Here is a 13601-nt window from a genome sequence, read left to right on the forward strand (position 1 = left end):
CGTATATATACATATATACATATATATATGTATATATATTTTGTTTGTTTTTTTGTCTTAGAGTCCAGTGGACATTGTAACTGGTGGTATATCTCCAGTAAGAGATTTTGACAGGCTCCTACAAGACATGGATATTAATCGACTTAGGGCAGTTGTCTTCAGAGACATAGTAAGTTATAATATTTTTTTCACATACTCTCCTGGCTGATTTGTATTTCCTCTTAATCCCAACGTATTGAAAGCCAAAACTCTTTGTGTTTAAAATAGTCAAGTAGAGATAAGAAGGCCTACAAACCAGTAATTTGACAGTGAATTTAGAATAGAATATTAGAAAGTATTATTTATATAAATATATCAGAGTAATGATACTAAAAAGGATAATATATTATTACATAGTAAGCTCTGTACGTGCTTCACATGTATTAAGTCCAACAACCTTCCAGAGTTGTGTACTTTCATAATTTTCATTTTATAAATCTGAGGCACACAGCTTGAGTAATTTGTTTGAGCTAATGAAGCTAGTAAGTGGTAGGATTCACACCCAGCACTCTATCCAGAATTTGTGCTCTGAAAGCAATAAAATGCTCAAATTCTGAATGGCCTATTTTACCGAATATTGGATATTTTTCCTTGAAAGGAATGTAAATATTATGTAAAGGTGCTTGATGAAATGTTATGTGTTGTGTTTTTAATTTTTGAAAGATGAAAAATGTTTTATTTTGGCTGATTTTGGTATATAATATGACCTGATTTCATATAGAAATTTTATAGTCATATAAGAAAGTATTAAAGTGAAAATAAAAATCATTTGTAATTCTTCTTCCAGGATTTGAAGTATTATCATTAGTTAATATTTATTGAACACTTGCTGTATATTAAATACTAGATGCTCTGTATTACATACAAGTTTTTATAAACTTTATAACTTAAGTCTTTAATTTTCCCTCCTCTTTTCTAGTGTTTTAATCTTCTCTTGAGTTCTCCTATACAGTGTTAATAGTAGTTATAGTTAGTAGTTATTAAACACTTACACTGTATTAAGCATAGAACTGGATGTTCTATATGTATTATCTCATTTAATTCACATATTAATCCTATGAGAAAGATAGCAGTATTAGGTTAAATAATTGTTTAAGATTATACAAGTAGTAAAGGGCAGGAGTAGGTTAAGACTCTAGGAAAGCTGAGCCTTGAAATTTTGATCTTAACCATTTGGCTGTACTGCCTCCCTAGATCTCATTTTTTTTTTAATTTTTTTTTTTTATTTTTTTTTGCTTTTTGGTAGCTGTTATAAGAAAAGATCAACTTTAATTTTTTTAAAGAACCCATTGACTGTGGTTCATTTTGGGACCAAATATTGGTGCTTCCTTCTCTCCCCATTCCCTTTTCATGAACAGGTTGAGTCTATTGCATTATAACTTTGTATTTCCTAGAGACTTTAAAAATCTAGAATAGGTGATATAACTCTTTTGCTTTAAAAATTCTTTCATGTCTTCCCATAGCACTTAAAATCCAAACTCCTCACCCTGGCTCTGCATGATTTGGCTCTTTGGAGCTTTCTAACAAGTTCTTATATCATCTTGTATTTGGACAGAGAATTAGAATATTTTATATTTCTACCATGTCATTTCTGAAAGTAAGAAATAATTTTAATTTTTTGTAATTATAAAAGACATAATGACCTTATGGGAGTTTTAGAAAAAAAGTCTGTATTCCTCAAACTATATCCCAAAGCCTCTTTGAGCATAAGCAAACTTTGATGAAAGAGGAAATTACCCAAGATTGGGAATATGAAGATATTATTGCCCTGAGGTTACGGGCTAAGGTTATTAATCACTCTAATCTGAGTTCACATTTGCTTTTTTCACTTACTGTGACTGTAGTTAAATTATGTAACTTCTCTAGTCCTTGTTCAAATTGGTTAAGGAGTATATGTGAAGTACATAGCATAGTGCCTGACTTACAGTAAGTGTTTAATAAATGATATCTACAGTTTATTTCAGTGGTTTAGTTAGTAAACATTGAACATATTAATGTGCTAAATAAAGATTTAGATAGGCATAAATAATTGATAACAGATTAGAAGTTACAACCAAGTGTGTTATTTGTCTACATTTTTAACGTGGCTGTCGTTAGTAGCAGTTATTATACTAGATGATAGGATTGTATGGCAGAGGAACTCAGGCCTGTCTAGAGAATGGGATGGTTAATCAAAAAGGAAAACTGTATATTTTCCCATCAAGACTAATACAGTCTCATGTATAAACCTAAAAAGTACTATAGATTGTCACATTACAGATAAGTTTAAATGGATGAAGTGGATATGTTCACGTGGAGCCTGATATCTCATTTTTTCAATAAAATTGATTGTGTCTAAAACTTTCAAAACTAGTTAATTAACTTTTAGTTTAATTTGTACCATTAGTTTCCATTTATCTGCTAGGTGACAATGTTGTTTTTCTTATCCTAAATTTCTCTGCTACTTGAGATAACTTTAGTTTTTAGGATTTGATGGACAAGTTTGAGTTTTTCCCTTAAAATAATTAAGTTCAAACCTATTTTGAAAAATTATCAAAATAGTGTTGTTTTGAGGGTTCCTTTGCAGATGGGCAGTTTGACCAGATGAAGAGACCATTGATGCACGTATGTGTAGGTGATCTGTGGAACTTAGGATGAAGCCTGGACCCCTTATAGATCTAGTGTGTGCCTTTCTTTCTGGCAGACACTATATTTTCAGTCCTGGACACTTGGTTGTCCTATTTAATACTCTCAAGAATTCCTTTGGTATCCTGTTCTGTATGTGATGATAACCTTACTTTTTTTCTCTTGAATGCTTGTTTTTTAGGAAAACTTTATTGTGATTATTTTATATATTATAATTAGAAGGAAAAAGTTATTCATATAATGATAATTGCTATTTGATTAATATTATAAAATATATTAAGACATATGTCTTCAGATGGAATTACTTAAAAAATGAGTCAACTTCTGTCTTTCCATGTTTCATAAGCATAAAACCAATCATTAACAGGCATTTTTCCAAAGGACTTTTTCTAATTTTTGTTCAGTTGAATTTATTATTTAACAGTGACATGATTAGCTAATTTCATTTTTCCCCAGGAGGATAGCAAGCAAGCTCAATTTTTAGCCCTGGCAGTTGTATACTTTATCTCTGTTCTTATGGTCTCGAAGTACAGAGACATTTTGGAACCCCAAAATGAAAGGCGTAGCCAGTCATTTAAGGAATCTGGTAGTGAAAGTGTGAATTTATCACTCCCTGGTAAGTTTCCATATTTTATTTCTTGGCATCTAAAGTTCAAGTTAAATGTTACCTGCTTATGATTTAAGCTAAAATATTGATTGTGGAATTATATCCATTTACGTATAAAGTGAGAGCACACTCTTATTTTTATTAATAATTTAAATATTTTAATTTAAGTACCATGTAGTTAATTGCAGTTGAAAGATGATTTCTGTTGTTTAAATGAGCCTCCTGATTCAAAGGTAAGTGTTGGGGTGGCTCCATAGTGTAGTGGTTAGCACGTCTGCTTTACACACAGAAGGTCCTGGGTTCATGCCCCAGATGGAGCCAAGGAAAATACCCTGGGTGTACCAGGCCCCATGCGCACCTGGCTCCCAGTGTGCCAGGCCCTGGGTGCATGTTGTGAGCATGTGGGCCTTTAAAGATCCAGTTCTTAAGCGGAAACGGCAACATCCATAGGTCAGGGATGGAAGGGTGAAGGTGGAATTAAAGAGGGCGGGGGAAAGGTAAGTGAGAAGATGTTATCCTTTGCAAATACGGTATTAAAGATTTTTGTTTAAGCATTCGTTGTGAAGAATGAGTAACTCATCCTAAGAGACAAATTTATTACCAAATAATTGGAGTTACAGAAGTAGCCTCCAGTTACAGATGTAAAGTTTAAGAAGCAGCTTTTGCAGTTACAGAAGTAGCTGCCACTCAGTGGAGGCTATTTATTTATTTAATAAATATTCATTTGGTACTTACTAGGTGCTTGAGTATATTTAAGAACAAAAGAGACAAACAAAAGTTTGCCCTCATGGAGCTTGTATTCTAGCGAGAGGAGATAGAAAATAAGTGCATGTAATAAATAACTACATAGTATTTTAAAAGGTGGTATTAAGAAAATAAAAAAATTAATGGAGAAAAATATCAGGAATATGACCAGGAGAAATGGGGTGTGGATTTTTACTCTAAGGATAATGAGGAGTTATTGTAGGGTTTTGAGTGTAGGAGTTACAGTTACGTTTTTAGAAGTTATACTCAATATTCTGTGTTGAGAATACACCCTAGAGGGCAAGGGCAACTCAATGTTTTAGTTATGTGCAACACATTACACTGAAACTTAATGGCTAAAACCACAACTATTTTAGTCTTGTTATCATGATTCTGTGAATTTGATTTGGACAGGGCACAGTGGAATGATTCATCCTTGCTCCAGAGGATGTTTCTGGGTTTGGAAAGTCTGACAGGACTTGTCTACTAATATATATCCATGCCTCAGCTAGGTTGGCTTCAAGAGCTGACACTGGCTGACTGAAATGACTTAGCTGGAGTTATATGTATGAGGCCTTGATGCTTGTTCTCAGCAAAATTCTTTGGTTTTCCTCTATTAGTTTATAGGGTTTCTTTCTCTTCATGTGGTTTCTCTATATGTTCTCTCCAGGAAGGTAGCCAGATTGCTTATAGAGGTATTCGGGGATTACAAAAATATACTAGCTGCCAGATCTTAAAGCTTGGGCACAGAACTGGCCTTGTTCTGTTGGTTAAAGTAAGTTAGGCCCAGCCCAGATTAAAGACTTCTCAAGGGTGTAAATACCAGGACACATGGGCCAGTAAGATTATTAATGTAACGAAACAGTTCAGTACAACCAGTCTGGAGGGTATTGGAATAATCCAAGCAAGAGATGATTTAGGGATAGACCAGGGTGGTAGCTGTAGAGCTAGTGAGCATTAAGTAGTGAGATTCTGGATATGTTTTGACAGTAGACAAAATAGTTTTAAAGTATTAGGTGCAGATATGTGAAAGACAGAAGGCAGTCAAGAATGATTATAAGATGGAGTTGGATAGACTGAAGGTGAAACATGTTCAGGGAAAGATAAATTCAGTTTTCAACATGTTGATGTCTTTTAGACATAGAATATGTAGAGGAGGAAGTTATGTATAACTGCCTGAGGTGTTTTTGTTTTTTGATATAGTGGTATTTAAAACTTTGAGAGTAACTGAGACCACTAAGAGAATAAATGTTGGTAAAGATAACAGTACTAAGGACTGAGTACTAAGTCCATTCAACTTAAGAAATCAGAGAGAAAAAGAAATGAAGGAAATTAAGAAGACACAACCAGTGAGGCAGTAGATGAAAAACCAGAAGAGCATGGTGTTCTTTAAGTCAAGTGAAAAAAGTATTTTCAAGCTGGAGGGGATTATCAGTTGCTGCTGCTTTGTCAAGTGCTATTAGGACTAGGAACTGACCATTGAATTTAGCAAGACGGAACATTTTGTTGGAGTGAATGCCTGATTGGAGGGAATGAAAGAGAAGAAAAGTGATGCTCCTTGTTGGATTAGATTTTAAAGGTCATTGAATTATTCTTGCATATAGGAGGGGTAACAGGTTTTCTAGCAGTAGAAACCATGCTTGAGGTAGAGGTCTTGGGGTTATGTCCAAAGAAAACATTGTCCCATGTTCAGTATATTGCAGGTAATTTGTTCTTCTATAATATAATGTGTATTGGCATGAGCAGCAGGAGATAAAGTTGGAAATGAATGGTCATCTGATAAATATTGACCACCTACTACTTGCCATGCATTGTGTAGGCCCAGGCATTATAGATGCTAGAGAGGAAGTGTTAGACAAGTTCCTTGCCCTGATGAAGTTTACAAACTAGTAGATTTGTATTATTGAAGAGCCTTGTACTTTAAGGATTTTGGATTTTTTCTTGTGGGTCAATAGCTTTCAGCCAGGTGTTGCTATCCATTGATATATCATATTTAGTTTGGAGGGTTTTCTCAGGTATTTTGTTTGTTTGTTTGTTGGTTTATTGTTATGCCATCTTTTGATTACAGGTGCATTTATGCTGTACATTTTATTATGTCATTTATTTTTGCCTTTTAGGATGTGCCATATATTTTATGGTTTAAAATAATGGATGACTATAGAACTGAATATAACTTTTTAAAACTGGTTCTAAATTTTTTTATTTGTACTTTTCTTCCATTTCTGGGGAAGATGTAGAAAATGCACCAGCAGCATTCAGCCCGTCAACTATAGCATCTGTGGAAGAATCTGAAAGCACATCATCACCTGCTCGAAGGAGGGACTCAGGCATTGGGGAAGAAACAGCTACTGGCTTAGGAAGTAATGACGTTCCTCCTTCTCTAGCACCTCCAAGTGTCAGTGTAGGCCCAGATGCAATCAGTGAGGTGCTATGCACTCTTTCTTTAGAAGTCAATAAATCTCAGGAAACCAAAAATGATGGAGGAAATGAGTTGGATAACAAGGCTGCACCATCAGTTCCAGTTTCAAAAAACGTCAATGTAAAGGACATCCTCCGAAGCCTGGTTAACATACCAGCAGGTGGAGTCACAGTGGATCCTGCCTTTTTGCCACCAGCCTGCCTTGGAGCTCTTGGTGATCTCTCTGTTGAACAACCTGTGCAGTTCAGATCTTTTGACAGGTACTCTAAATAAATTTTTGTTTTTCGTATGCTTATATTTATAAATTATAAGGATTTGAAGGGTAAACAGGAATTTAACTGCTAAATTTTATAGCTTCAGCATTAAAAAGGGATTTAAAAAAAAAAATTATTTGAATTAGTTTCAAATATACAGTACATTGGTTAGGCATCAATATAAAACAATCCCCTCAATTGCTCCCTCTCTCCCCTGACCCTCCACCTTGTCATCATATTAATGCTAACTGCATTTCCTCTGCTGTATAAAAAGGGATGTTTTGATCTAGTTTGTAAAAATTACAAGGATGTTTTGTTATATGGTTTGTGCACCATTTCAAGTTTTTACCAATAAGATAATTTAAAAATAATTTTAATTTCACATTGGTAAGTTGTATGTTAAATAATTTTTTGTTACAACTTAGGAATCACCTATACTTACAAATGGCTACCTTTACTCTCTTGCTGTCAGTACTATGCCAGGCTTTGTGAAAAAAGTGGCAGTCGATTCCAACAGACTTGAATTAAACTGAATGTTCAGTCTTGACAGCTTGAGAAAGCCGACAATGGATTCCTGACTTTGTTGGTTCTGCTGGCTTGAGAAATCTTGCTAATTTGCCTGATTTTTTTTATTATTAAGTTTTCTGAAATTCTACCTACAGGACATGTATGTATTAGAATTGTTAAACACATTCTTTTCAAAAGTTAATACTTTTATCTGGAAACAAGCTCTACAGAAGTTGCCTCTTAAAAGAACTTTCATTTTTCCTGAGTCACTTGAATAGAAGTTTACATAATACTCCATCTCTTTTGAATATTTTATTGCGTATTTTTTATATAACCATAATACGTTCATCAAAGTAAGAAAATTAGCATTGATAAAATACTACTTTCTTAGCTTCAGGTACTTTTCTAGGTTCACTAATTGTCTCAGTAATGTCTTTATAGTAGAAGGATCCAGTTCAGAACAGTGTTGTATTTTGTTGTGTCTCTTTATTCTTCAATCCGGAAGAACATTTCCTTTGTCTTTCCTTGAATTTAATGATCTTGTTGCTTTAGAAGACGATTGTGCAGATATTTTGTAAATATAGGCGTTAAAATATCGACTTTAGTAATTAGACAAAACCGAGTTTCAGAACTGGCTCTATCACTTACTAATGAATTTGGGCAAGTTACCTCATCCTCCTGAGCCTCAGTCCTTATCCTTAAATTGTGTAATACTAGTCAGCCATTAAAGAGAAAAAAAGGAACTATGTGCGTTGATAGGAAATGATACTGAAGATATTCTATAGTACTTAGCCTGAAGAAATCACTCAATAAACACTCAGCTATCATATCTAATGAGACATTCAGTCACTGCTACTTTTTGTACATGTGTACATATAAACATTAAATATTTGAAGTATATATTACAGACAAAAGGATTATAGTCCCAGTATATACATATAATGCTAATGAGTCAAATGATAAATCATGTGGCAATAAAATGACTTAACTGCTAGAAAAATTGACAAATGACAGGAACAGATTGTTCATGTAAGAAGAAAAATACTGTTAATACGCAAATATGTAAAGATGGTCAACATCACAAATAATGAGGGAAATAGTAAAATGATCATGAGATAATTTCTTCTGTTTAAATTTGCAGATATTTAAAAGATGATACCTAGAGTTAATGAGGGTATGAAGAAACATTTTAATATTGTTGTTCACAAGGTATATTGGTACATTTATTTGAGGGACAAATGACAGTATTAATTAAATTTTAAAATATATAAACAATATACCTCTAGAAGTTTATTCAAAAGATACATACATGTATACAATATTTTCTGCAAGAGGAACTTTATAATTAGGATACTATCTTTTGAGCTTTTACTGTGTGCAGTTCTATTCAAAATGCATTTTTTAGATAGGTAGATAGATACTATTTTTATCCTTACTTTACAGATAAAGAAACTGAGGCAGAGGGAAATTAAGCTAAATAGCTTAAACTGTTACGCTGATCATTGGTGTAGATAAAATTTGAACCATGGCCAAAGAAAGTGAAAAACTGAGGCAAAAGGAAATTAAGTAGCTTAAGCTCTTATTAATAAATGGTGGAGCTAAGATTTGAACCATGGCCAGCTGACTCTAGACCCTGCCTTTTGGCTGTGCAATGCAAGCATACTTGCTAATCTATGAAGGATTGATGGCGTTTTATTGTATATTAAATGCTATGCAGCCATTAAAAAGAGAAAAGCAGAACACTATGTAGCAATATAAAATGATATTGAAGATATATTAAATGAAAAAAGCAGTGTACAAAATAGTTTGGAATTTATGATCTTTTAGGAAATAAGAGTAAAGGGAGTCAAATATAGTGATGGAAGGAAATTTAACTTTGGTGAACACACAATGCAGTATACAAATGACGTATTATTGAATTGTACACTTGATACCTACATAATTTTATTAACCAATGTCACCTTCATTAAATTTAATAAAATAAAATAGACATATATGTTCACATATGCCTCAAAAAATATATATCAAACTGTTAATAGCAATGGCTATATTTTGAAAAGTGGGAAAATGTGTAAATGATCAGGCGTTTAAAATAGTCTCAATTTTTATAATTTTTAAATTTGTATTAATCTTAGATTGAATAGTCAGATAAGTGAGAGTAGATTTAAAAATTTTAAATATCTTATTAATATTATCAAAGAAAGTTGTTTTCTTATAAATGCCCCAAATTTCATATATTTTGGCATTTATTTATTTTTTAGTGTAGAAATTAAATCTATGCCTTAGTGATGCCTTCAGTGAGTAGTTTATCAAATTATTTAGGAAACCATACTTAGTTAATACATTTAAAGAGGTTTATTGAAAACAGCATTTTTCAGGATGTTGCTTGGATCTTAAATGTCTGGTATGCATTTAACATTGTCTGATGGCAAGCCAACTGCTCTGTTTTCTCCCTCTTTTTCTTAGCAAGAGACACCTTTTGAAACCTATTTTCATGCAGCTGTAGACCAGTGGAATATCTTTGGGAATTTCAAAGCATCCCTCTGATCATGTATTTATCTCTGGAATGCTGTGTCAGAAATCACAACTCTCCTCATATCTTAAGAATTATCAACTCCCAAGCAATAGCTGGGAAATTTAGAGTAACAGCTACATAAGTGGGACCTTGCTGAAAGGCTGCCAGGTTGTGCCTTTGTGGATGGCAAGGTGTTTGTGTTCATTCCCATGCCAGAATTCTTGCTCTTATCTAATTTGAAGATCCTCTCTGGTGATTAGTGGATGCCAGGGATTTATCTTGATAAAGTTCAAGGGCTTGTCTGGCTTTTCAACTAGATCCTTAGGGGCTAAAGTGCTGTCTTAAAATGCTCTTTTCTCCTTTAGTGAACTATTCGCATGTTAAATAGAATAGCATTGATGTGAAAGTTTGTGATATTTGAAACTGATATGATTCTGAAAAGGAACTTTAAACCTTAGTGATCTGGAAGACATTGTTTCTCTTTGTTGTTAATATATAAAAAGACACTTTCAAAAAGGCTCCCTAGTTTATGTAAAGCAAAAAAAAGTCAATAGTGTTTACTCTTTCTTTTTATGTGGAATCTTAGGAAAATTCTCATCTGTAAAATGGAGATAATATGTGGTACTTAGCTCATGGGTGGTTGAAAATGTATATAATTTATATATGTCGTTAGCATAGTGCCTCACAAATATTAATTATTCATTAAGTTAGCTTGTAGAGAGAAAAGTTATAATATGTAAAATTTTATACTTTAAATAGCTTGCATAACTTAAAGACACATCTGTCTTCCAAATTCTTTATGCCAAAGAGTGTTAAGTGCTTTTTGTTAAAATTGATGAGCACGTAATAAAAATTCAGTTATTTATTTTTTAAATATTAATAAGGATCTCAATTTATCTTAAGTAGAAACTTAAGCTGTAACCTGAGAATGATGCCAGAAATATCCCTAGCACATTGACTGGCATATGACTCAAAATTGTGTCAAATGTGTATTAAATTTTCTTTGTTTTCTAAAGCATTTTATAAAAATGTGAAATGATTAGTCCTTACATGATTAATCTTGAGTAGTGGGATGTTTAAATTTCTACATTATTGTTAGATTTTAATCTTTTACATGGAAATTTTATAATAATGAAAACATTTGGTAAAAGGAATGAAAATATCCTGAAATCTGCCTAGTGCTTAATATCCTTTTAATTAGATTATCATGATTTTGAATTTTCTTTGTTTTTATGTGGCCCAAAGCTGAAGCATTATTGTTATTTTGTTATTTCCTCAGAAATGACTCGAATCAGTGAGTAGATTTAGAAATTGATTAACTTTATTTCTCTCTTATGTACTAAGTACATAGCCAGGTGAAAGAATGCAGCCTTTTCCATTTGTGTGCAGATATATTTTTGTATACATTAGTAGTAGTACATAATTTTATATTTTGGAAATCTTTATCACCGTTGCTTGTAGCTGATTATAATATAGAATTAGGTTTAAATGTTAATATGATTGTGGCAATCGTTGCACAGCTCTGTGAACATACCAAAAACCATTTAATTATACATTTTAAATTAGTTAATTGTGTAGCATATGAATTACAGCTCAATAAAACTTTAAGAAAAAGTCAATAAGAAGAAATAGTTCCAAATAGACCTTGTTTAGACAAACCTGGAATTGTAGGGCTGTTCTGCCATTTACTTTGGCAAATTAGTTGACCTTTTTTAGCTTTACTTTTTAATTTTTAAAATGGAAGTAATATGTATGTTAGGGTTATTTTGAGAATTGAGTAATAATCCTTGGCATGCTTAATCATAGCAACTATTAATGATTTATAAGTTTATAACATAGGATTGTGTGGGAGCCTAAAGAATTGTGTATTATGAACTTTAACTTGGAGAATCTAGGGAAGCTTATCTTTGAGCAAGGTTTTAAAAGATGAGAAGGAAGTTTGCTGGCAAGCAGGACTAAGACGAAGGCATCTTGGCAGAGGAAAAGCATATAGAAAGGGTTAGAGTCGTGAAATGATATACATGCTCAGGAACCATAGGAGCATATTGCAGAAGTGTGAGGAATGCTGGGTTAAATGTAAATTCATGTAGGAAGCCACACTTCACATGTGTCAGGAATGTGAATATGTGAAAGATCTTGGAAAAAAAATATTAACCGAAATAAAGACTAGGTATTATTTGTGATTGAAAGTGTTATTAATGGCAGCAGTTTAAAGGATTAGAAATGAGGTCAAGTTCTTTTGTTAACTTTAATTATGTCATCTTGGAAAATAGAGATTTATGCATGTTATGCTGTAGGAAATTTATTTTTTGTCACCAGTTTTCCAATGTTTTGTTATGAAAATGTTCAAACATATAGAGAAGTTGAAAAAATTGTACAGTGAACACCATAGGCCCACCATCGAGATTCTGCATTTAGCCTTTAATAACTATTGGCTTCATCATATAATTCTCTGTTTTCTTCATCCCTCTATCCATCAATCTTACTTTTTTGATGTATTTCAAAGTAAGTTGCAGATATCAGTTCACTTTACTCTTAAACATTTCAGCATTCAAATATCTAACTAGAGATCAATACAGTTTTTTTAAGGTAAAGTGTATATACAGTGAAAAGCAGAAATCTTTAGTGTACCATTTGATGAGCTTTGAGAAATTTATACACCTATGTAATCCAGATCCCCAATCAAGATATTATTAGTCTTCCTATCCAATGTCTGTCCCTGTTCCTCAGAAGCAATTATTGTTCTGATGTTTTTTTCTACTATATATTAGTTTTGCCTTTTCTAGAACTTCATATAAAGGGAAATGCAAAGTTTGTTATGTTTAAGGCTACCTTCACTTAACATAATGCTTTTGAGATTCATCCATGTTATGTTTATCAGTAATTTCTTTTGCTGAGTATTGTTCCATTGTATAAGCACACCACCATATGATTCATTTTTCTGCTTAAAGGATTCTGGGCTGTTGCCAGTTTGGGGCTATTGTAAATATAGCCTCTGTGAACATTACTGAACACATTTTTTTGTGGATATAAGTTATCTTGAGGAAATTCCTAAGAGGGAAATTGCTATTGCATAGAGTAGGTTTATGTCTTAAATTTTAATTAGAAAAAAATTCAGTTTTATAAATATTATTTTCCATTGCATCTATTAATTTGGGTAAAATAGATATTACTGTTTCTTTGTTTTGTGGATGAATGTGAAAGTAAATTATCCATATTTCTGCCCTCCTCTCTTAAAGATAGGTTGCTAGGGAATAGGTAGCTAGAGATTTTCTTAAATAATACATTTCTGCCTAGAGTAGAAAATACACAAATTTTATATTGTTTTCTGAATATACCACCAGCACACATGTACACACAGACACACGCACACATTCACGTGCATGCACGCACGCACACGGGTCATATCTACTTCCCCCCTAAAGTCAATAATCTTCATCTGATATAAGCTACCATGATTTAAGCACACCATTTTGGACTGAGGGCTCAGGTGGCTGTTGCTTCTATTTTTTAGTGTATAGTTAACATTGGCAGTCACCCTTATAATGATGTGACACTAGCTACCCCCAAGTACATTGAATAAGCCATGCCTAGCACAAGAGAACTTGATTTAATTGGCAACAGTGTTTGCCATCACATGATAGACACTGAGGTAAAACAGAACCTATTTTGCTTTGTATTTTTCTTTCTGATATAACGACAAAAACAAAAAATATTTTTAAAGTACCGGAATTACATAATTTCCACTTTTGAATACATTTATTGAGATCAAGTATCTAAGTAACTTTATTTAGAAACCGAATACTTTAAAGCTGTTAAGGGAATACTTGAAGCTTGCAGTTACAATATTGTCAACAAAAGATGTGATTAAATAAATTGAATGTTGAAGAC

The 13601-nt window shown here is 32.8% G+C and overlaps 1 protein-coding gene across 5 annotated transcripts in view; it reads left to right on the forward strand.

Annotated features, from left to right (window-relative positions):
* Positions 1-13601, forward strand: part of LRBA (LPS responsive beige-like anchor protein) — a 549008-nt gene that overhangs the window by 116977 nt on the left and 418430 nt on the right. For all 5 annotated transcript variants that reach the window (XM_039875986.1, XM_039875985.1, XM_039875984.1 and 2 more), the window contains 3 exons: positions 62-169; positions 3121-3280; positions 6247-6694. In XM_039875986.1, the coding sequence (XP_039731920.1) occupies positions 62-169; positions 3121-3280; positions 6247-6694 (716 nt within the window). The remainder of the gene's footprint in view (positions 1-61; positions 170-3120; positions 3281-6246; positions 6695-13601) is intronic.

The sequence above is a fragment of the Pteropus medius genome, unplaced genomic scaffold, assembly GCF_902729225.1.
Source record: "Pteropus medius unplaced genomic scaffold, Ma_sr-lr_union100, whole genome shotgun sequence".
In the NCBI taxonomy this organism is placed as follows: domain Eukaryota; kingdom Metazoa; phylum Chordata; class Mammalia; order Chiroptera; family Pteropodidae; genus Pteropus; species Pteropus medius.